Source organism: Chaetodon auriga, chromosome 17, assembly GCF_051107435.1.
Source record: "Chaetodon auriga isolate fChaAug3 chromosome 17, fChaAug3.hap1, whole genome shotgun sequence".
In the NCBI taxonomy this organism is placed as follows: domain Eukaryota; kingdom Metazoa; phylum Chordata; class Actinopteri; order Chaetodontiformes; family Chaetodontidae; genus Chaetodon; species Chaetodon auriga.
The window spans coordinates 13,266,442-13,290,059 of record NC_135090.1 but is presented as its reverse complement, the minus strand read 5'-3'; the positions used below and the strand labels follow the sequence as shown (position 1 = coordinate 13,290,059).

General features: G+C 42.7%; 4 protein-coding genes across 7 annotated transcripts; 2 read left to right on the top strand and 2 right to left on the bottom strand.

Moving 5' to 3' along the window:
* Positions 1–45: 45 nt before the first annotated feature.
* pip4p2 (phosphatidylinositol-4,5-bisphosphate 4-phosphatase 2) lies at positions 46–12,022 on the bottom strand. Of its 2 annotated transcripts, none has more exons than XM_076754826.1 (7): positions 11,769–12,022; positions 6,716–6,864; positions 5,924–6,030; positions 5,598–5,721; positions 4,414–4,466; positions 1,792–1,882; positions 46–1,547 (listed from the first exon to the last, which is right to left on the bottom strand). In XM_076754826.1, the coding sequence occupies exons 1-7, from the start codon at positions 11,872–11,874 to the stop codon at positions 1,404–1,406; spliced, it is 774 nt and encodes a 257-aa protein (XP_076610941.1). In that variant the 5' UTR covers positions 11,875–12,022; the 3' UTR covers positions 46–1,403. The 2 variants fall into 2 exon arrangements, with proteins under 2 accessions (XP_076610941.1, XP_076610940.1); XM_076754825.1 differs by having other exon boundaries at positions 6,716–6,840; positions 11,769–12,006.
* A 2,156-nt stretch (positions 12,023–14,178) lies between these two features.
* On the top strand, positions 14,179–17,268 carry LOC143335590 (uncharacterized). Of its 3 annotated transcripts, none has more exons than XM_076755131.1 (3): positions 14,179–14,226; positions 15,389–15,943; positions 17,127–17,268. In XM_076755131.1, exons 2-3 carry the CDS (start codon positions 15,396–15,398, stop codon positions 17,266–17,268), a joined length of 690 nt encoding a protein of 229 aa, XP_076611246.1. In that variant the 5' UTR covers positions 14,179–14,226; positions 15,389–15,395. The 3 variants fall into 3 exon arrangements, with proteins under 3 accessions (XP_076611246.1, XP_076611245.1, XP_076611247.1); XM_076755130.1 differs by lacking the exon at positions 14,179–14,226 and adding an exon at positions 14,233–14,293; XM_076755132.1 differs by lacking the exon at positions 14,179–14,226 and adding an exon at positions 14,532–14,699.
* Positions 17,269–17,620: 352 nt separating this feature from the next.
* chrac1 (chromatin accessibility complex subunit 1) lies at positions 17,621–21,636 on the bottom strand. Its single transcript, XM_076755134.1, has 4 exons — positions 21,519–21,636; positions 20,306–21,233; positions 19,975–20,101; positions 17,621–18,811 (listed from the first exon to the last, which is right to left on the bottom strand). The coding sequence occupies exons 2-4, from the start codon at positions 20,462–20,464 to the stop codon at positions 18,732–18,734; spliced, it is 366 nt and encodes a 121-aa protein (XP_076611249.1). The 5' UTR covers positions 20,465–21,233; positions 21,519–21,636; the 3' UTR covers positions 17,621–18,731.
* On the top strand, positions 21,543–23,052 carry gatad1 (GATA zinc finger domain containing 1). The gene is made up of 5 exons (XM_076755129.1): positions 21,543–21,722; positions 21,901–22,023; positions 22,127–22,186; positions 22,359–22,542; positions 22,623–23,052. Exons 1-5 carry the CDS (start codon positions 21,543–21,545, stop codon positions 22,811–22,813), a joined length of 738 nt encoding a protein of 245 aa, XP_076611244.1. The 3' UTR covers positions 22,814–23,052.
* The last annotated feature ends 566 nt before the right edge of the window (positions 23,053–23,618 follow it).

Genomic DNA, 23,618 nt, shown 5'->3' with positions numbered 1-23,618 from the left:
ATGTGTCCGAAGCATCACAGCCGACAAGCAAGCAGAACATACGGGCAGTTTTTTTCATTTTATTGATAAATTATCATTTTTAAAAAGACCCACAAGCCACCCTCTCCTTCCACCTCTCACTACAGTTTTCCAAGTACTGAATTTGATCTATGTACAAAGTTGTTGTTTTTTTTAGCGTTATTTTCTGCTTCATCACCGTCATCATCAGTAACATCATCATCACATTCAAAACAAGGTTAGAAGTTTGAACTGTGCCCACTGGTCAAGGTCAAGAGACAGGAGTTAGCCTATAGCGATGCTAGCTAGCACAGAGTTCACCGGAGGTCAGAGAGCGGTCGATATAAGCAGAGGAGGAAGAGGAGGAGGAGGAGGAGGAGGGTTTACATTCTAACTCACAGGCAGAGGGAGCAAAGACAGGAGCATTGTACACCTCAGCCACCTCTCCGAAACAGAAAAAAAACACCAGCTGAGTGACAGAACATAAACAAGTCAACATGCAAACGTGTGTTTTCATTTTCCACCAGAGAGAAGGCAACAAAATCGCAGTGGAGAGCACAGGGAGGTACGGTTCAACATAACTCCAATATAAGGGTTATTGCTGTAGTGAATTAAGCTGCATGGCACAAAAAATGATCACTGATAAAAAAAAAGAAAAAAGAAAACAAGCTCCTGATGCTCTTCTTGACTAATACTGGGCAGCAAAGTTGGCACACATGGGTATTTAAGGAGGATTTCCTTTAAAAATCGATCATTTAGAGAGTTAAAATCATATAGCAGTACTATGTCAGTGTACACAGGCAAGGTAAACGTTACAATACAGTATGGATATGCAGCTTCCTGCAGCTGGAGTTAAACTAGCAGCAAAACAACACATACAATTGCATATAATCGTAGTGCAATGGGCAAACTGTTCGTAGGAGGTTGTCTCATTTTGGTCTGGTCAGTAACAAAAGAAATCATGTGGGCATCAGTCGGGCTGCTGAAAAACAAAGACAGAAAAAGCTGGTCCAGAAAGACCAAATCCAGCCGGTTTGCTAAACTATCATTTTTAAATCAGCTCATTTGGCATTCATCGAGAAAAATCAGCTTTAAATGCTTGATTCTGGATTTTGGCAAAAACCTGGGCAGGATTTGAGTCCTTGTGGACGAGTAGGAGGACCGATGGACATACATTAGGTTTGTTCAGCCAGTCGAAACTCTCTGAAACCTTTCAGACACAAAGACAACAGGACACATCTCCAGCATACACCTCTTCAAACACACACAACACGTCCTCAGCACACTCCAGTCCAGACGTTTCACTCCGCTGAACGTGACCGGTTTGAAATCTGAACAAGATGAAAAAAACTAAAGGTGTGGGTTGTTCTTCCAGCCGTGCAGGGCCGCGCCATGCCGAGCCCGCTCTAGGCGAAGCTGTTCTCCGGGTAGCTGACTTTGATCGCACCCCAGTAGCAGGCTCGTATCAGACAGATGAGGCCCAGCAGGTAGGCGAACGCCCAGGAGACGTAGGTGGCGTTGTAGCGACTGGCGAAGCCCCGAGTGCCAACCTGTTAATACAGAGGAGAAGAAGACAAGAGATCAGCACCAGTGATGAAGATTACATTCATAAACTTTTATTTTGCTGAGTGAGCAGTCAGTGATCCACTTCATTAGAAAAGTTGCACGAAAATGAAGGACAGTAATCCCAGAAAGTGCAAGTATTGCATAGGTCAGGAAGTTTGGTTCACACGCTAATGTTCCACGTTCAGAAAAAAATGCAAACAACACAAAGAAGCTAAAGACAGCACTTACTGTTAAACCCACTCCAATGAAAATGCAGATCATTCCTATAGTTATATAAGCACAACAGCGCCTCCTAGGGAGCGCACTGCCAACAGAGGATCTGCAGGAGGAGAAGCAGAAAACAGAAAAAAGGCTGTTAGAGGGTTTCAGTGCAGGGAGACAGAGAAACATTCAGTATACATTTTAGATATCTTTATGTTTTCTTAGTCTTATTTGTGTGTTTGTAAATGTTTATGGTTGGAATTGAGTTCAAGTTGAACGAGAAGATTTGAAACCGCTGTGTAAGTTCACAACATCAAACACGCTGCAGCGAGCTTTATCTTTGTGAGGAGTTTCATTTTTTGAGGCACACTTTGTGATCTGACCTGAAAAGGTTTGCACGATACTGCGCCTCATACTCTCTTTGTCCCACCCTTTTCTTCCCAGTGATCTCACTCTGCAGCCCCCTGACAATCCTGAGAGCCAAAAAATCCCTCTCTTCCCCTTTTCAAGTTGCGCACGAAAGCGCCGGAGGCCGGTCACATGATGTGCATCTCAACGGCTTCAGACTCTGACAAACACATACACTGCCCCGAAGCAGCAGCTTGGCATCCGTTTTTATGCTTCACTATGACTTTACTCTCCTCCCGCTCTCTGCTCTCACATGCCTCTCATGTGATGGGACTCAAGCATTCTTCAGGAGTGGCTGCTGTTCAGATGGCTTAAGGCGACCTGATCACCTGATTTCTTACCTTCAATCTCCTCCTGCTTTCACGTTTCCTCTTTGTTCTGCTCACTGTTTACACTTGCACCACCTGACCATCTCATCCATCTGACCTGTGACAACAAGTGGAGCAGATCTTCTCCTCGAGTGATGATTTTAAAGATTTGAGCTGCCAGAGGTGCACTGAAAATCATGGGTCTTTTCATGGTTCTCTTGTGAGGAAGCCTTTCTGTCGCATGTTTTATTTGTAAAAGTCAGAGAGGAAAGAAAGATCTTAATTTGCCAAGTAATGTTTTATTTTTAATGTCGTCTGTTCTTGTCTGATAAATGTTTCAACGCTGCAGCGCTTCTGCTGTGGAAGCTCATGTGAGGCTTGTATGTGCATGACACAAATAATTACTACTCAGTGGTGGAAAGTAAGGGAAATACTGCACTTTTCACTTCACTACATTTCACTGACTACTTACTACTACTTATGATACAACATTACTGATAAGATAAGATGATCCCCAGGGTGAAATTCACAAGCTACCTGGCAGAATATAAAGACATTAAAATGAGATTCACCTTCTCCAGCTGCAACATTTCAGTGATGAACACATGAGTGCATCAATCATTATGATCCAATGATAGAATATTTATTATTTTGAAATGGGTCCTTCAACATAATGAGTACTTCTACTTCTTGTACTTTAAATATAGCTTGATGAAAATGCTAATGTACTTTTACTTAAATAAGTTTAAGATTTTTAGAGTATTTGAGTATTATACTGTATTATTATTACTTTGCTCAAGTAAATGATCTCTAAGAGTTCTTCATCTACCCCTGCTACTACTACAACTGGAGATGACGATAGGAAGATACAAAGGGAGGAAAAGACATTTAAGTGGAGATATTGTCAAAATCTGAAATAAAAGATGGCAGAGGAGGCACAGAACGGGACAGACGCACAGATAAGAGACAGAGACAGAGGCTGCAGCTTGTCTCAGCATCATTTTCAGACCTCTCCACGGCCTCCCACCACCTCCCACCCCATTACCATTACATGTACCGAGTCCAGGCTCTAATTCCTGTCACATGTCTTATTAGCCTCCGTTACCCCCCCGGCTTCTCCTTCCAGCAACTACAAAGTCCAGACCTCTAAAGCTCAGCGTCTGACTGCGATGAACTTATCCATAAAGTAAGCACTTGTAAACCTCTCCAGCAGCGAGAGCCAGGAAGCCGAAAGTATTTACATCGCTAATAACCAAACTGCAAACCTACTGTACGTGATGATGCCAGTGCAGAAGTGGGAAGTTTTTTTCTACAAGAAGTCGGTGTTTTAAAACATGCTGCTTCCTCTAATGCACAGCATGACGTTGTGGTGAATGAATGCTCCAGTAAGATTAAGACCATGGCTTTAAAGCTGGATATCCTGGGGCAGGTTCACCTTGATTTACCGGGTCTTATAAGATTCAACACTCTGTGGTGCAAAGTTCAGCTGCAACAAGTCTTTTCAGAAAGCTGCAGTGACATCACATGAGTATTTTTTTTTAGTTTATGGCTTAAACCCACCCAGTAGCTCCAGTAAGGCTGCAGGCTATTCATGCCTTCAGAGGCCACACCAGTCATTCTGCATGTTTAAGCCCCTTTTCTGCAAATCATTCATGCTTCACGTCACAATTAACGTTTGTGCTTACTGTGTTTGAGAAAAGCTAATATATTTTGACAGCCATTGGTCTCCATTTATTTCCATTCAACATGAAAAAGAAGCTGTAGATTGTTGCCTTCACAGGGAGCATCGAGTCCGCGTTAACATTTGTTAAAAGTTAACAGAAAATAAACTGCACGTACAACTGACTGTAACTGAACATCCAGTGTGACAGTAAAATGTGCGTTTCACTCTGACCTTTGTGCACCGAGTTAAATGGAGGTTTGATGGACTCACATTTTTTTGCAGTGGGGACACTTGGCTAGCGTGTTAAACCGAAGCTCCATCCACTGTGAGGAAACAGAAGGAGAGGCACAGTTAACACACTGTCATTACACACTGTAACGGTGCTTTTAAAACAATCAACACAAGACCTACTGGAAGTGATTGGACATGATCGGTTATGACCGTCTGCAGCTTCTTAATCTACTTGTTATTTTTTCTAAAGGTTGGCTAAATTAGCATCTAAAATGATTCTCATGGTGTATTAGTCAGGGTTCTGGTGTTAAAAAAGCAGTGTTACGAAAACGTTTATCCCATCACAGATCAGCATAATTTAAGGTCCTATTGACACGAGTTTAATATGTGACTCTTAACATCTGGCTTCGGGGGTGGGGGTGAAAAATTCAAGTGATTCAGAAACATTCAGGCCAAAACCATCTGAATTTAAACCAGTTTTACACACTTTTAAATCTAATTCACCTCTCTTCAACAGAGGCTCTCTTCAAAGCCAGATGTGTACAAAGTCATATCGTCACCAGTGTGAATAAGGCCGCAGATTTAACTAGAGCGGGTTAGGCTGTTGTTAATATGTCCACCAGTATTGACCAGCTTTCTCAACCTGCTGTTGTGCTGGGGGAGAGCCATCGCTGGGGAGGCCAGACATTGGCTGGGATGACCTGGCGTCCTCACTGCCCTACAGACGCCGCAAGCAACAATGTGCACACGTTAAGAGGACAAAACCGCTGATTTTGACACGTGAGTCAGTGCCATATTGACTCAACAGCTCAAGGTATTCAAAGCTCCAAGAACGTGTTGCATGTCAAAAAATACTGATAGTATCTTCAGCACAGGGGGCAAGAGGACAATCTAATTTAAGATGGGAATAATCTGAAACAGCTGCAACCACACTGCAATCAAATGGGATCTCTACGGAGTCAGGCAGGGATAAAATATGAAAAGAAAAGAATGTGTATGTCAACAACTGGCATAAAGGTTATCCTGATAAACAGTACAACAAGCTCTACCACCCAGAACAACTCTACAACTGTGCTATAACACTGTAGAAAGTATTGAAGAACACGCTGTGGTTTGGCTCTCAAGATTATTAATATGCACGTACCAACAACAGCACAGCAACAAAATTCTGCATGAGCAACTCTGTGATGGATTAACTCAGATGTCCAGGCGGGTTTACGTACTAGGAAGGTGTTGCCACAGTGTCCGCAGACCACCCTCATCCCCTCAGGTTGGATGGGCAGTGCCGGCTGGGCGGGCTGCTCCTCTGGGATTACCATCACCGGGCTCAGGTTGATGATGCGTCTGCTGTCAGAGGGACAAAGACAAGGACAAGCTTACGATTACGACCTAACCAAGACAGGATTATAAAATCTTAGAAAGACATAAAACTATACAAAGGGCTTGACTTGTCTTATAAAAGCAGACTCTCTCTGTGCCAACATGTTGGTGGAAAAGAAGCAAACATCCAAGAAATGGGAAATACTGAACTTGACTGGCCGCCACCTACCAGTTTGGTCGAGGACATCCTATCCTCCTGGACGTGTCTTTACAGATGAGCAGGCAATTACAGGGACACCTCACATATTTCTTCCCTGTAGGGGGGTTCTTGATGGGCTGGAAGGCAACACATCACAATCAGCTCAGTTGAAACTGTGTTTAATGCCAAAACAAAGCCGTAAAAGAGGTGTTTGCAAAGACAAATGTTTAATTTCTGTCGAGAAGTTCATCACGGGATGCGGCTTCAGATTTGTGTCTGCTGAACCCGAGACGCAACAACTGAAGGAAAAACACTGTGCACTGCTTTGGATCCAGCGTGACAGAAAATCACCATCGCTATGTTGACGCATAAGCACCACAAATATCAGGCAGCGAGAAATGGCATTTCCCACCCAAGCGTTTGTGATGACAGCCATTCATTCTCCCTGCTGCCTCACTGACAGCTCCATCAAAGCTTTCAGTTACTCCGGCTGAGACACGAGCGGCACATCCAAGTCATACGGAGCTCTTAACACTGGACTGACTGACAGATGTGACAGATGTCTACATCAGCATCTGGTAGGGCCCTAAAGCTGGATGCTGCCATGATGAAGAGTCAAGAAACTGTAATCCAAAGTTAATGTTTCTCTCTTGACTGCAGACAAACTATATGTTAAGGGGGCACTAAGCCACAGCTGGATGTGACTGTCGTGTAAATGATTGATTGTAAAAAAGAGGAGAGGAGAGCAGCGATGAGCAGCTGTGATCTCTGTGATGTCAACACCCACAATCATTCATAAAGCCGTCACCGGCCTCCACTTACTGTGGCTTCGTTGCAGACGGTGCACTTGACCACATGCTGATGCAGCTTTCCGTCCAGGTTGATGAGCGACTGGCATACTCGGCAGTTGATGACAGGCACACCGCCGGCGTCGGGGCTGGCGATGGCTGTGTAAGGAGGAGGTAGTTCGGCTTTGAGAAGAGGAGGGCAAAGCACACAACACACACGGCCAGCTGTTAATGGCATGCATCTATAAAACATCATGAACTAACCTGGATCTGTGTGTCCAGTGAGAGAAGGAGAAGAGGAGTTGTGTTTTGTCAACAGACGTTATCACAGTACATGTTGGCGGGACGCTTCACAAGAACTGTATTAAATGTCAGGGTGCTTTTTCTGTTTGACATCACTGTGACCTGAGTACCTTTGGGTTTGTTGTTTGCTCAGACAAAACATTTCAGTATCTCAGCATCAGATCTGGAAAATCTTCTGACATTTTATAAATGTAGAAATTCATCAGGCAATTGAGAAAAATAATTAGCAAATTAGCAAACATCATTAGCTGCAGCCCTAATTTTATTCTAAACTACGATACAAGAACAAACCGGCTTACAGCGACAGAGGGGAGCTGTTGTCTAACACGACCGGTAGGAATCATTTTTAATTAACCTTCTCAAAAAAGCATATAACACACAAACATTATCCAATGACTGCTTTAGTAACTGTCACATCCCAGTGTACGGTAGGTCCTTGGCAGCGTGGAAACACATACAGTATGCAAACCCATGACAGGCCGTGTATGGCTCTGATTGCTCAACATGTGACTCTTCTCTCTTTGTCAGGGGCCGAGCACTCTGCATGTTTAAGAAAGAAACAATGGGCCCTTTTAGACACCACAGTGATGGTGTAAAATCCACACGCTGCCAAGCTGCTGACAAAGCTAACATGCAACATATGAGGCAGTCTTCTGATTGGCATTTTGAGGACGGATCAGTACGTTATGATGTAACATCTGAGATGCATTTGGAAATAACATGTAAGAAAGTTAATCCATAAATACATGGGCAGAGTAAACGCGTCATGTCTTATAGTGTCCAGCTGTTTGTGACTTCTAAGAAAGATGCAGGTGTTTTTAGACTTGCTAATGAGCCTAATAAGCACCTCAGTGCAGTATTTTGATTGAGAAACAAAGAAAAGCCAGTGATTAGTCTTTTACAGTCCACAAACAACATGGTCAAATGGCTGGTGTTACAGACTTAAATATTTTCTCTTAATGACTGAAAGACCTACTGTGAACTAACTACAGTTCAAATGAACTCTGCACTGTTTAATCCCACATTAACCTTGTGTAATTAGTCTACATTCCATGTGTTTCTCGGGGTTTTAATACATTTAATCCATAGATTTGCACCAGTCACAACCTTTACTACTACTGCTGTATTCCTGCATACTTCACAATGTGCGTGATACTATAGCAACGATGTTAAATCTCCTTTGAACCATTGAATGTAACCCTCAACATTCAATGAATTCAGCTGTTTGTTATTGCATTTTGCCCCTGAAATGAACAGAAAATTCATCTGTATCTGCAATCATGTAAAAATACCCCAAAATTCACAGGTTCAAGCTGCTCAGATGTGAAGTGTTGCTGCTTTTGTCTTCCATGACACGAAACTGAGTATCTCTGAGTATTGGGCTGGTTTTGGGGCAAAACAAGTAATTCAAAGATGTCAGGACGGGCCTTATGGCAATTGTCACAGGCATTTTTCAGTGTTTTCTGGCATCTTACAGACCACACAATCAATCGATTGAGAAAATGACCACCAGGTTAACCGATAATCACAAATGACCAAAACAGTATCTCACAGTCTCTTGAGATGAAGAGCTTGTTAAGCTTGACCCCAGTCTACTGACCAAACACAAAGGAGGCATCTAATCTGACAAATGACCAATTTCCTTCTTGTCTCACCCTGAATGAGATAACGAGATGAGTCAATAGGTGAACAGGCTTGGCTCTGAGATTCAGAGACTCAACCGGTCGACGCCACAGGGACAGATGGGAAACGCCGTATACGACTGGGCGAAGGTGGCTCCAAATACAACCGAAGCATGCCAAAGACTGAACACTCCCACTGTGTGCAGGCAGCACATGGTGGTGGCTATTACAGTCCAAAACATAACCGTGTCTCTTCTTAAACCACAAATTCTTATAAAACATATAAAATAAATGCTTAACATCAAACAAAGTCAGCTTTCTCTCCGTTGAATCTCAGCAGAGGCCTGTTTCTACTCGCTCCTCTCTCTGCTGCCCCGATGCACATCTGAAACTCAATATGGCAGCTATAGGTTTTCTCCGTCACTGTCCTCAGAGCCAGGCGTAACATGAGACGGCGCTCTACTATCACGTCCTTCCTGGCTGGTGCCATGGATGATTGTGGGACTGGAGGTTTGTGGTGAGGGATGGTGAGCTGAGGGGCCGGTATGCAGACAAAGTGCTCGGGGGTGTTTTCTGTTGCCCATGTGGCATGAAATAAAAACCTCTTGAAGGTTAAAGGATAAGGCTCGAGTTATTCTCTTCTTTCTTATCGGCAACACAAACAGTGAATCAGTCCATCTCGGTCATATCTGCTCGAGGCCCATCAGCTCACACTAAATACATAAATCTTTAAAAACAGGCCACACATTTAAAGTCTAATTTTAAAATAATGCTCAGTCATTTCCTAGAACAGCTGGACACTGCAGTTTCAGACAAACAGTACTCAAACAGGAGTAAAGAGTGGATTTGTTGGGGACTACATTCAGTGGCGGATTAATACATATTTGGTGCTCCAGCATAGGAAGGAATGATATGGCCTTAAAATAATATGATACTGCAAAATATGTTTTGTGATAAGGATATTAATGATGATAGAAATGACTGTCTGGACAGATGATATCTGTTTATGCTCAGATTAATGACCATGAGGCGAACATACGATGCCACTATGACATGGCACACCCCTGCCTGTGTGTACCTGTGTGACTGCTAATATGGCTCTGAGGAAGAGGAATAAGCTATATGAGGCGTTAGCTCCACAGAAAATACTTGTTAGTCAAATCACTTTGTTGCATTTGTTGACAATAACAAAAATATAGAATATCACCAGAGTAATCCTGCATAGTTAGCCTGGATGACTAACACTTCCCTGACAAGCCTACCTTACAGCATGAGGATAAATTATGCAGATGCTGGACCCCACCTTTGAATGACTACTTTGCTACCATCTCTGCTTTGAACAATTATGAATAAAAAAGTGCATTTTAACAGCTTTGTCAGTAAAGCACTGTCTCTGAACGGAAGCGAAGCTGATAAATAAATGTATCCCTGTCAAGATTAAAACACTGCCACAGGCTTTTGTTACAGGCAATTTGTTCAGCAACTCGAGCGCAAAAAACATCAAGCAAGTGGCAACAAAATTGATGCACAGAGAGCTATCTGAGCATTCAGATGCAGCCAAGGTCACTGGTCTCCACCCCTCACCAACATCACGCTGTGAACACTGGGGGAAAATCCTGAGAACAGTGAATCTCTACCTGATACTGCTGCAAAACGACCGATTGTGGAAATAACGTCCTCTCCTCAGTTCTAATCACAGCCGATAATTAGTCAAAGCACCATCACCTTCATTGTGTTTTAGGAAAACACCTCAGTTTTTTGGCATCCTGGACTCAAATTAATCCACCTTACAAATTGGCTGCTGGAGGATTGTACCCCAGCAAACCCAGAGAAACCAGAATTAGCCATAATCCAGACTGCAGAGAGGGAGGGAGGAGAAACTGGGCCATGAAATATTCTGACATTCATTTAGGCTTTTAGTCAGTCGGTGCTGTAACATCCAAACAGCCTGTCAGTTCACAGGTTATTACAGTCCAGAGTTTAAGTCTATCAAATAATCCGGTGGGGAAATATGAATTCTGCAAGATTAGACAGCTTCACAGCAACTAAATGTTCATTTTTCTGCTCCCTTGATACCGACCGTTTGACCCGAAATGCTTGGAAAAGAGTCTTACACGGTCAATGAATCCATTGATTTGGGCTGAGGCGAAGAAATGTTACAACAAACAGGTACAATTAGAGGAGACTTTGACCACAGTGTGTGAAGCTAAATGTACATCAGATGTCAGTAATTCATCATGTTGTTCAAATAAAACATAAAACAAAGCACAATCCTTTGATAGGAGAGTCTGATCTGGATGTTTTTGTAGAAAGAAGGAACTTTGTTCTACTAAAGCAGAAAGAAAGTGGGATCGTGTATGCCTCCAGCTCCAAATCTGATCTTCTGCTTCAGAAATTCAGAATTTAATCAGACTGTTTTCAGTGCAAAGGCCAGAGCTGACAGCAGCCTCTCAGGGAGCAGACAGAGGATTTATGAGCTGTAATTACCTGGGTCATTCTGCCCATACATGCACGATGGCACTCTAACCTACATTCGTCTGTTTACTAAGCAAAATGTGGACAAGGTGTCAGTTTTTCTGGCTGTAAAATGCACATGTTTTGTCCTGTGCTTAAGATGCAATGCATGACAGAAAAGCTTGAAGTTGCCTTGGCGAGATAAAGGCCAGACATTTGTGTTTTCACAGTCATGCAAACGAGAAAACTGACAGCTCTACGTCACATTATGACATTTTAAATCACGTCGTGCTATTGATTTGGCCCCATCCACAAAAGGCCACATCTGGGCATTTGGTCGATTTGCAGCTGGGACAAAAGGCTGCCTCCATCTGCAGCGGGTCATTTCTCCCCCGTCAATCAAACACTGAAGCCCACATCGCAATGCCTCATCACGACTCGTATCTTTTTTTCTTTGGTGAGGACCCAAAACATCACAGGCCCCAGCGGGTCGTGATGTAAGCATTTCTGCAGCAAAAACAAGAGCTTGCTGTTATTGTAGGCCCCTCTTCTCTAACCCACTGCTCCAGTTCTCACAGTTGAGGCTCCACCTTTCCCTCTGCCTTGCCTTGCATCGCCTCGCTGCAGTTTTATTTACGCACAAACTCGATACGCCCAAAAATGATTCAGCATGCAGGCAGCGGCAGGCTCTGCGTGTCGTGTGTTTACCTCGGGGACTTGAATCCTGCAGGTACGGGGGGGCGGTGGGGGTCACATTCTCGGAGTTGGGGCCCGACAGCAGCGGAGATCGCTCGTCCATGCCGTCGGAGGCCATGTCGGTAACCGTGAGAGGTGACGGGCAGAGGCGAGGGGGAGCTCCTGGCTGCACCGAGTCTTCCCTCAGCACGGAGGAGCAGCAGCCGGCGGCTGGTTGTTGGTGCCGAGTTGCTCCGGTCCAGCAGCCCCGGTGACGGCAGCCTGGAGGAGGAGGAGCTCCGCGGTGATCCCCGCCCCTCACTCCCATGACCCGGAGCAAAAGCAGCGCTCTGAATCTGTCTACAAGGAGCTGAATACTGCGCACTCTGGACGCTGTGATGGAATTTTGTGTGAGAAACACGTCGGGAGATTTAATTAAACGTTGTGGTGCAGAGGCTTATTCGGATTTTATTCCGTGTTTTCTCAAATAACAATTCAACATGTCCTGCTTAGCTTCCAAACAAGCTGAAGATGACATTTTAATGATGGAGAAACAGTGGTAAATCACTACAGCAGCGATTTCCAGTTTTCGCCACTAGATGTCACTGTAGGATTACAGAGGTCCAGGTCTGCGCAGTCCATGAGTGTTCAGACCACAATGCATTATTTAGACTAGTCATTCCCAACCTGAACGGCTGGTGACTCCTCAAAAACCTATTTTAGAGGAATGACAGTGCAGACATATACAGTATGATGCACAACAACACATTCAAACAGTGATATTTATATTACAGACACCAATAAAGGACACATTGCATCTGCAGATGTCATAGACAGCTCAGAAACCTGCTTTTTCTCTCATTCTGTGTCTCCATATTGTAGTTTTATTGCTGCTTCTTCTGTCTACTCTGTGTGTACGACATCTTTTGCACGTCTTTCCCTCCTCTGTTGCTCTTCCCAGTTGAGTAGTTTCAGGCTCCTTTCCAGCTCGAGGATCTAAAAAGCCATATGTTGCACAGATTTCAAAGCCCTCTGCAGCAGAGGTTTTATTTGTGAGTATAAATAAAACAGACGTTATATTCTGATAGCTGTATTGGTATAACAGTTCAGAAACCACATTGTCAAAGCAATTACATATAATTCACATATTACATAGATAATTATAAGATCTGCAGATGTTTTGGGGTTTTTATGTGTCTTGTGGGTGTTTGCTACGACCATGAATGTGCCTGTTGCCATTGTACTGCTTTTCTTTATGTTCTGGTGCGTGTAATGTGTGACAGTTGCTGTATCCTTAATGACTGAGCAGTGGAATTATGTAGAAATCTGAAAATTGGCATTTTAACCTCATTTTGAGTCACTACCAAAAATCAGACCGCACTGTGAATGAGACTTCTTCTGGCTTTTCTAACTGATTTATTTCACCATTGGGTCAAAAACTCACTTCATCTGAATGATACTGCTAACCCTAATGTCTACTCTTTGTTCCCCAAATGGGTTGAAAGTCATCAACAGGACCTGAAAACAACATCTGGCTGCTGCCACCACCACCATCTGTAGATCAAAGGCAAAGCATGTGTGTGGACAGGACTGCAGAGAGAGATCCCTTATTGGGTTTATGTTTTACAGTTTATCCTGAGATTCACATTACATAATTTAAGATTGGTGGTTTGTGCTTCATCTCCAGTCCTGCCTTAAAATTACAACACACTCGACTGTTTGTGCCAAAGTGTGTTTCCCATTCCTGGGTGCTTATGTCAGGGTGTAATATAAATTCCCTGGCCATTCAAAACACTCACTAAATAAACACAGATGGTGTGAATTAATGTGAAGTTCCTCCAAAGTTTGGGTAGATATAAAAACCTTTGTTTGTACTTAAAACAGCAGAATAATAACATATTTATGGGTATATTTAAACTGGCCGCCAACTGTTTCAATGCCCAGGTATGATTGCACGATGTTTAAGGACATTTTGGGTTCAAAATGGGTCAAATTCAAGCCTGGCTGGTCCTGTTTAGGACATTGTAAAACGGCTCATAAATACCTGGAACATCACACCTCCGACTCCATTCACAGATGGACTTGGAGTCTTTAGAGGGAGAAAAGGCAGCAAATCAGTACTTTTAATAACAAAATCCACATTTTTAATTAGGCACAAGTCACAGAAAATCCCTGCAAGAGACACTTTCTTCTCCCAGCATGTGTATTTGGTGTTTGTACTTGTAGATCTTAATACCCTCACAGCCAGACTACAAGTGTATTTCACTGTCTTAATTACTCCATCACTGACTCTGACGGAAAATCCTCGCTCCTGACTCGCTGTTACCGGGCCAGGCAGATCGCATGTAAGAGGCTGCAGCCAACGACTCATTTTTTCCGACGACTTCAGGCACCAGAGGAGCGTCGCAGCTCGCACACACGCATACACACACATTCTCAAACACGCACACACACTCACACTGCCTCGTCGCCGCTGGGGTTTCTTTGAGAGGTAAGACGCGTTCAAAGACGAGACATAACTGAAGCTGTTGCGTGGTAAAGAGGACGAAGATGTTTGTGTGAGTGTGCAGGAGTTGTGGATTAGCTGCTGCGCTCTGTTACTTTCTAAACTTTCTCGTGCGGGCGAACCGTGAAGCTACCAAACTGAGAATAAAACTTCCGGTAATAATGAAAACTGAGGGAAAGCATACATGTATGCTGCAGGCTCTTAGAGAGTAAAAAATACGGCTCTTGATGGAGAAATATGTAGCAGCACACAGACGGAATCCACTGTCATTAACCCGTGTGTTGTTTTTAGCAAACGTATGATAATTTATACTTTTATTTTGAAGGTAAAATCACTTCAAGCCTGTGTTGGCGCAGTTTTATGCCAAGACGAGCTTCACGGATATTCTTACCTGCAGAAACTTAACTCTTCAGGATTAATACAGCAGTGTGAAAATACTACTTTTAATATCAAAGCAAGTAAGTACTTATTTTGCCCTTGTACCGGATATATTATTATAGGACATTAACCAGCATTTTACTGTTGTCGTTTAAACAAATCTGAGTACAGTTTGATAGAAACATGTCAGAAGTTTAGAGGGGAAATAACGTCTGAAACATCTCAAGCCCCAGCAGCGCATTGTTTAATTGTAAGGTGTCACAAGCAAAAACGTTGGAAACAACTGGTTTAATCTGTAACAATGTGTTGTTTTTTTCCAAATCCTTTTTATGTGAAATATTGATCTGTAAATAACTGATAATTATGTCAAATAAATGTGGAGTAAAAAGTGCAATATTTATCTCTGAAATGTAGTGAAGTACAAGTATAAAACAGTAAAATAGAAAAGCATCAAAACTGTAGGCTACTTAAGTACAGTACTTGAGTAACTTTAACTCAGTTACTTCCCACTTTTACTTCTTATTGTTATTTGCGTCCCAACAGAGGATGAGAATGCAGTGGTGTCTGTTCTGTGTTGGTGAGAGGGGACCGTTTGTGTGAATGATTCAAAAGCGTTGTCAGAGGAAAAGACCACAATGGAAAACGTTTCGTGGATAAAGTCTGTCATGATGCCAACAAATGGTCTTTCCAACCATTACAGCTGCTCTGCGTGTGTGTGTGTGTGTGTGTGTGTGTGTGTGTGTGTGTGTGTGTGTATTTCATGTTCCAGTTTGGAGATGGTCCAGGGGGCAGTGAGCAGGGCTGTGCTCTGCCTGTCCTGCTCCTTCCTGTTGGGGGTCTGCTTCCCAGCAGAGGGTGCAGGGACAGCAGGGCCTCTTCCTACTTTTCCCCCTGAACAAGAGTCTGGGGAACCAGACTTTGAGGATTTGGACTGGGGCTCTGGATCATCCCTCCTGCACCTGCTCCACAGCTTCCCTGCTGACAGCCCCTTCATAACAGAGACCCCAGAAAAACCAGTCAACTGCACCCAGCGCTTCTGGTTGCCTCCGTCCTCTGCGATCTGCTGGGAGAACATAGCTGGACCTGAGGAGTTTGCCAGGTCCCGTCTGCTGGTTCTCCAGAACAGGGCTGCCCTGCAGGCTGTGTCCACCTCCAGTGGGGTGGAGGAGGGAGGCATCTCCTACCAATTCCAAGCCACAGAGGAGGTCCAGGGGATCCACTCAGACCACCAGAATGTGGTGGAAACCATGCAGACCATGGAGAAGGTGTTTGTCTCTCTGGAGGAGAAGAGGAAAGAAGGAAAGGAAAACAGGGTCCTCACAAGGTAAGAAAGAGAAGTCCATGGACCAAACGATGGATTAAATAACCTCAGGGATTGTATGAACATCACTGGGGCAGAGACAGGGGCTGAATCTTATATTTAATTCTAGAAAAAAGCAAGACCCTGCTCAGTATTTCTACACTTTTCCTTGGAACTTGAGCCTTTTTGATGAGATATGAGATGTCAAATGACCCTCCCCAGCTATCCTAAAAAAATCAAAACTACTCTTTCTTCAGCAAAAAGGAGGAATACATAACCCTCTCCTCTGACCCCAACTACTCATCTAACAAGTGTCATTCAAATCCCTAAACACTGGGGTCCCCCGTTTTGTCTTGAATGTGTCTTTGTGATGTTGTATGTGCCCCATGATTTCTTATTGAATTAAGTGGCATTAGGTACAACTCTGACTGCATAAAAGTAGGGACATTGTGTAAAACGTACATAAAAACAGACTGCAGTCATTTACAAATGAACTGTGTTTACCGACAAGTTTTAGGAAATGTTCCTGAGCCCATGAAGTAATCATCCTGGGCAGTGTGCATGATGAAAAAAATATGGGTGTGGTTTCCACTTTTAAACATTCTGACGTGAGCAAGATTCAAGTAGAATCGAAACATGGTCATTATTCAACTTTTGTGGCGTGGAGTAAGTGTGCAGGCATTGCCTTTTTATCATTTACTGTTTTCTGATAGCCTTGCACCCACGTGATGTGCTTATAACTGCTCTCCCTCAACTCTATATATGAACATTAGAACTAACCTTTTCGGAGATCAGTCACAAAATATAGCAACAGCCCCACTGTACAAATTAAGTGTGTAATGTTAAATACTGATCCAAGGCCAGCTGTGGGATTATTCCTAAGTCACTGTTAGTGAGGGAATCAGGATCCCCAGATCAGTGTTGCTTATTTGGCGCAAACAGAACACTGCTCGAATGCCAAAGCGGACAGAGTGGAAACAGCATCCAGACAAGCAGCTGAGTCATTTCAACAGTCATCTGTTGGGACATCTGGCCGAGACGAAGCTCTGGCACTAAAACGCTTTTGGGGAATGAATGCAGCTCAGTGCTTTCTCTCTATTAGATGTGAGAGAAATTTAGTCCTCCTGGACAGCTATGAATTGTGGTGAATATGTCTCATATGTAGTAGTGTTTCAAACGTTAAACTGTGGTTTGTCATCACTTTCAGCATGAAGGAGCATCTTACCAACACAAGGGACGCCATAGACGGAAGAGAACACATGGCAAACAACCTGGAGAATCATTTTTCTACTTTAGAGAAGACTCTGCTTAACATGCAGCTTCGACTCTACAAACTCCTGCAACAGTGACAATGAGAAAGACCTGTTGCTTCTTCTTCTTCCTTTATTTGAATTGTATTTATGTATTAACGGATTGCCCAATAATGTAGCAAATGGCATGCATGCTTTAGTTTACGTCTGTATTATGAGGACAAAGCACACTCGATATGCACCTTGTGTCATCAAAAAACCACCCAAAGTAACACGTGTAACCTAGAATCAGCAGAAATAAATAAACTTCCACACGGAGATTTCATGGTTACACTAACAGCATCTACTAAAACCCAAAGACACGTGAAGCTTGAAACAGAGATAGTGTTCAACACATCATTCAAGTCCATCTCTCCAAGATCGCGGTGTAAAACACATGGTGCAACATGAATATCAGACCTCATCAATCTTTATTTTAATATCAAATCTAAACAATCATTTTGTAAATTTATGAGGAAGACGCCTTGTAAGGTGATCAGCTGTTATATATACACTTTAAATAGTTACATCGAGTAGGCTGAGTGCGGATTTTCATTTGGAAAGACACGACATGTTCAGTCGCTTTGTAGTTAAGCTGTGAAAGAAAAGAGGTATTTGTACTTCTAATTCGTTCAAACAACTTTCAAGTATTCACGATAAACTATTCAGAACTGGAATATGACAATATCTTTTGAAAAAAGCTACAATGCATATCTTACAGTCAGTAACATCAGCACATTTCACTTTGAAATCAAGGTCTGACAGCATTTCTAAAATAAAGTGGTGACCTAACATATTTTAAAGGCAGTAATAACTCTGGAGCGGAGACATATGTGCTCCAGCTGTGTGGAATGGATTCACATTGTCCTGGTCTGTTACATGGAGTGAGCTCATACAGGACTGCAAGTTATTAGGATAAAATAATTCTCTCCTCCTGATAATTGAACATGGAAAACAAGTGTGAAATTTACATGACACTGCTACCAAAAAACCTGCTAAAATCTGGGAACATGAGGCAAATGCAAAATTGTTCTGTTATCTACTATTCAAGTCCATCATTTATTAGCAACAACAGTAGCTTACACAAAAATATAGTCTTTATAGAGGTGATCAATTCTGCGGAGAACTTCACGATTTGATTGATTGCATTATGATTCATCTCCGGCTGCTTTGTTTAGGCTGTTACAAATTTAGATTTCTGGCATCGAGCATTTATCTTAGGCATACGGGACAACTTCTATGTTCCACAAAGCCTCTGCATGTTGTTGAGTGTTGAGTCTGAGTCTTCTCTTGATCTCATATCTGCCATGCATGACTTTACTTGCAGCTCCATGTCCACAAATTTCTTCCATGTACCCTGCAGCTGAACTCTGTCAATGTATTTAAAAGCATTGAGAAAGTTCAGGGTGTCTCTTCTGCCAGTCGTGTTGCTCTCAGTGAATGGCGTGTACATTTGCTAACATCTCCCCAAACACAGCCAGTGTACTTTTTTTTTTCTTTTTTTCTTTCTTTCTTTTTTTTTTTTAAAGATCAGCGTCCTCTTCTTGCATTTGCTCCAAAGATTTCAGGTAATCTCGAGCCAGGATCTTCTTGGGCAGGATGTCTGTCAGTTAAACAGAGAATATGACACTGTGTCAAACTCATTCTAACAGTCTCTACTTATCCTCTGACTGTAGCTGTACTTCCCCATCCCTGACATGGCTGACAGTGCTTTAAATCAACTGACATGCTATCACACAGGAAACATGAGCTCTCCCCAACAGACTTCACAGCAACAACAACAACTGTTTTAAAAACTGCTGCAGAAAACGAATAAAGACTGCAGCAACTTGCAAAAAGAGATATGTTAAAGAAAGTATTTATCAAGAGCCAGAATAAGCTGCCCTCTTGTTAATTATCATTTAAACTACTTGATATTTTACTTTAAAATGCACCATCGTCTACTACATGTTGGAACTTTTACCAGATTGTCATCGAAAGAAGCTGCAACAACGATAAGACAGACAGAGGACGAATAGCCAGGACATAAACAGTGTTGGGTTTATGACAGTGAAATGGGAAATATTAAATTTAAAGAACGCAAGTTACAATAAAGAACTGGTTGGACTGTGGAAATAGCCTTTTAGAACTGGGGGATAAATCAATATAGAACATCTATAATTGTACATTGCTATATCCATTTATAATGTCACCCAGCAAATTTCCTGACCAGAGAATAATTTGTGATTTGGCTAATAAATGAAGGTCTCCTGTGATTTATGGTGAAAAACAACCCCAATACGAATGAATTAATGAAAAACAGTCATACAAAAATCCCAAATTCCCATGAAGAAGACCTTATCTTTCATGTTCACGACTGCACACAGGGACAGGGGTATAATACACCACAATATGTTTAACAGATTTAAAGCAGCCTAACTTTATACTGCATTACATTTACTGCCTTATACTGACATGCGTTTCTAATATTTATCAGGTCCATCAATGAGGGTATGCAAAAAGTTAAAATCACATCTCAATATGACACAATAGCACAAACTACAACATTCAAAGCAAAAACTAACCATTTCAACCTTCATGAAGATTGGATGTATTGCATGGCTTTTGTATTACACTGCATTAATTTTAGCTAAACTGCTAACTGAGGGAATACTTCAACCATACCTACCAACCTAGAATATAATCATAATTTACATAAAGGTTTCAGGTTATTGTAATGTTTCAGTGGTAAAGGACCAGCTGTGTCAGGCTGTGACTGGGTCCTACCTGTAAGAAAGTGGAAAGTCTCCGTCTCCTCTGCTGTGTGAGCCAGGTCGCTGTATGACAGACTGTTGGTCTCTTTCCCGGAGCCGTTGTTGAACGAGGACAGAGCCAGGTGCTGGACAAACAGCTCCTACAACAACACAAGACAAGTCAGCCAAGGAGAAACTCGCAATAAGTGGGCACGCGAGCTCAAACGGAAGCAGGAGCGGCTACTTTCATACAGTTATCCGTGAAGCTAACAGTTAGCTAATCCCTGTTAGCAGCAGCATCTGAATGAGCTGTTCAATTAGCAGTGCTAAGTGAACCGATGGTTTAGCCTCAAACTGCATCTTACTGTCGCCTTGGTGGTGAGAAACAGAGCGTCCTGGTTGATGCTGGAGACGTCGGGGGAGCTCTTCATTATCAGCCTCACTCTGGAAATTGGGAGGGAGATGGCTTTTTTGTTACTTGACGTTTGGTCGTCATTGTCAGGATTATTTTGAGACATCTTCATGAGGACACGGCGCCAGACAGGCGGAACTTAAAGTATTGTTTTGAACTGTGACGCAGTTCTTCTTCGTCTTTACATTTAGAGTAGTTGGCGGCCTTTCGACCGAATTACCGCCACCTGCTGGATTGGAGACACGTCAGCTGAACTCTTCGTCTTCAATCACCCTTATCTTCAAAAATATTACAATGTTCTCATTATCGTCATATTTCCTCGAGTAAAAACCATTGCTACAGAAACCTGTTGCAGAGGGTGGTCTAAATGTAAGCGATTTTGATGTTATGAAATAACTTTAATAAAAGGCAATATTTTCCCTCTCCAATATAATAAAAAAAAAATCTTCATACAGGACTAAACAAAATAAATAATTTGAATATATCGAAAAGTGTAAGGGGAGGGGCTTATACTTCTCGGCATATTTATATTAAGTAGGACGGGAGAACCGATGAGGACCTCTATGTCTCACCTGTTTTTAACAGCAAGCGGAGACTAAACCGGAAATGGTACCAACGAAAAAAGTGGCGGGCCGCTAAGGGTCATAACTGTTACTTTTGCTGTTGTGTTGAACTTTACCGCTCCTGCTGCTGGTGACCAACATTTGTCTCCTCCTTTTCTTTCCCCTGGCATATAAGGTGTTATTCCGTCATACTGATTTTAGTGTTTCCAACACAAAACGGCTTCGGTTGAGTTCGGCGCAGGTTCCTCCAAGTCCAGCGGTGGCGCTTGACTGAGGCTTGTGCCCACACTGCAAACTACAGAAGAAGAGCCGATGTCACTAGAAGCAATGAAGAAGAAACGGTGGCGTTAGCAATGGCGGTGATATGGTTGCGAAAATATGCAATCCAGGTTGCATTTTGACGCTGTCGTTATTATTATTATTATTAGTCATAGGTGGTCGTCGAAGGTCTTTTTGTAGGTGAAAGGAGACACAATTCCCACCGTTTGTGTCATTCGAAGCACTCGCATCAATGTGTTATTGGTCATAACACAGTTAGCAGGAGCATAGCGAGCAACCATCATCTCATTGTTGAGCACTGTATTAACGTTCATTTCTTCTTACCCTGGCGTCGTTTCTGACTTAACGATGCCGCTGGGGTTGAAACCATGCTGTGCTGTCTGCAAGACGAACTCTTCGTCGATGTGGAAGAAAGGGAACCAGGGAGAGATCCTCTGCAACAACTGCACAGGAAAGAGCAGCAGCGGCGGAGCATCAGGACCCTCCATGTCCTCCAACATTCAGCCCAGCAATGGCGGAGGAAAGCAGGTTGGTTACTGTGTCTAAATGTTCCCTCTTACAATGAGTGTTTGTCTCAGACTTTGCTGTTATTTTTAAGGACACCGTCACTCTAAATTGCCTCCTAAAGCTTAACAGCAGCATGACGAAATGTAATGTAGAGATTATAACGGATCCCAGAACAGCCACTGATGGCTTTTGCCTTTAGTCCAAGCAGGAGATCCACAGGAGGTCTGCACGGCTGAGAAGCACCAAGTACAAAGCTCCTGCATCTGAGAAGAAGGTGTCCACAAAAGGAAAGGGCAGGAGACATATTTTCAAACTCAAAAATGTGAGTTAGAGATGGATTTGAACCAGCAGACATAGTTATTTCTCCTGTTCCATGTTGCACTGTGGATTTCTGTTTGACCCCTGTGTGTGATTCCTTTCCTTAGCCAATCAAAGCACCAGAATCTGTTGCAACAATCATCACTTCAGAATCTGTATTTTATAAGGTATGGTGTTTATTCTTCCCAAACAAAAATAATGTCATGTTTCTGATTATTTAATGATGACATGATTGCAGCTTTAATTACAGCAATGTTGTTCCAAACCTTCATCTTGTGATGACTATGAGAAAAGCAGCCTGATGGTTGTCATCCTCAGCATTTATATTTGTGTCCACAGGGTGTGTACTACCAGACAGGAGATGTGATCAAAGTAACAGATGAGGAAGACGGGAAGCCATACTACGCCCAGATTCGAGGTTTTGTACAGGACCAGTATTGTGAGAAGAGCGCTGCACTAACCTGGCTGATCCCTACCCAGGCCAGCCCAAAGGACCAGTTTGATCCTGGGACATACATTGTTGGTGAGCAATGAGAAATTGACATTTTTACAATTTTTAGGCCATTTATGTGACAGGTTAAGAATTTTTCTGTTTTGCAATAGGTCCAGAGGAGGATCTGCCAAGGAAGATGGAGTACCTGGAGTTTGTGTGCCACGCCCCCTCTGAATACTTCAAGTCACGCAGCTCTCCATTCCCCACCATCCCCATCCGGCCAGAGAAGGGCTACATCTGGACCCACATAGGACCCACGCCAGCCCTCACTGTCAAAGAGTCCGTCAGTGGCAGCAGTTAACATGACTGCGATATGGACTTAGTCTGTTGTTTTTAAACAGACATATGTACATTTATGTAATATAATGAAAACAGAAATTGTTGTTAACCACAGCCATTCGTTCAGATTGAAAACAGGTTGTAATTTGATGCTAAGGAAACCAGGTGTGACCAGATGTCAAAGAGGCTCTGTACACAGTGGCAACATTAGAATATTGGTTTTGTATTTTGTAATAAACAAAAAAGCTCTTTTGTACCTTCCCCTTTCTATGTAATTGTTTGAGAAATTATTGCTGCTTGGGAAATAGACCTGCTGTCTCTTTTTATTATAATTCCCCTTTTGTGAATTAAGCTGTAAATACCTTAATTATGGCAACAGTAAGATAATGTTAGCAAAGTCACAATAATAAAAGCAAGTGCTGTCAAAGCACATGTTATGCTGCAGTGCACAGCAGACCTTACTGCTGAGTAGTGTGATGATGATCTACAGTGGTGTTGGACTGCGATGTGGCAAACACACAACTGGTGGTCAAGACATCACTTTCACCTGAATGCAGCATCAAGATCATGCAGATGATGATTTAGATTTCATTGAAACAATGGAAGCAATGCACACCCCCTACAGTGCAGACATACAGTATTCATGAATCAAAGGGGTTAAAATAGTGTGGCGTCAATCTTACGCAGGACTGTTACCCACTACTGTTCAAGCGTGTGTTAATAAGCACACGAGGTGAATAAATTATTAATATTGCATGTTATTAATATATTACCTAAACACAGCCAAGACTCTACATATCGCCAAAGCATAATTATAATAGGATTTA

Bases quoted from the DNA above. Each gene is read 5' to 3' on its own strand.
- pip4p2 (XM_076754826.1), bottom strand. From the start codon at position 11,874: ATGGCCTCCGACGGCATGGACGAGCGATCTCCGCTGCTGTCGGGCCCC. The intron at 6,031-6,715 runs GTAAGTGGAGGC...GTTGCCTTCCAG, and splicing joins CCGTCTGCAACGAAGCCACA to CCCATCAAGAACCCCCCTAC. The intron at 1,548-1,791 runs GTAAGTGCTGTC...CTGTATTAACAG, and splicing joins TCATTGGAGTGGGTTTAACA to GTTGGCACTCGGGGCTTCGC.
- LOC143335590 (XM_076755130.1), top strand. The intron at 15,944-17,126 runs GTAAGAAAGAGA...CATCACTTTCAG, and splicing joins GAAAACAGGGTCCTCACAAG to CATGAAGGAGCATCTTACCA.
- chrac1 (XM_076755134.1), bottom strand. From the start codon at position 20,464: ATGAAGATGTCTCAAAATAATCCTGACAATGACGACCAAACGTCAAGT. The intron at 20,102-20,305 runs GTAAGATGCAGT...GTGTTGTTGTAG, and splicing joins TTCTCACCACCAAGGCGACA to GAGCTGTTTGTCCAGCACCT. The intron at 18,812-19,974 runs GTAGGACCCAGT...TTTAACTGACAG, and splicing joins GACTTTCCACTTTCTTACAG to ACATCCTGCCCAAGAAGATC.
- gatad1 (XM_076755129.1), top strand. From the start codon at position 21,543: ATGCCGCTGGGGTTGAAACCATGCTGTGCTGTCTGCAAGACGAACTCT. The intron at 21,723-21,900 runs GTTGGTTACTGT...TTTTGCCTTTAG, and splicing joins GCAATGGCGGAGGAAAGCAG to TCCAAGCAGGAGATCCACAG. The intron at 22,543-22,622 runs GTGAGCAATGAG...GTTTTGCAATAG, and splicing joins TCCTGGGACATACATTGTTG to GTCCAGAGGAGGATCTGCCA.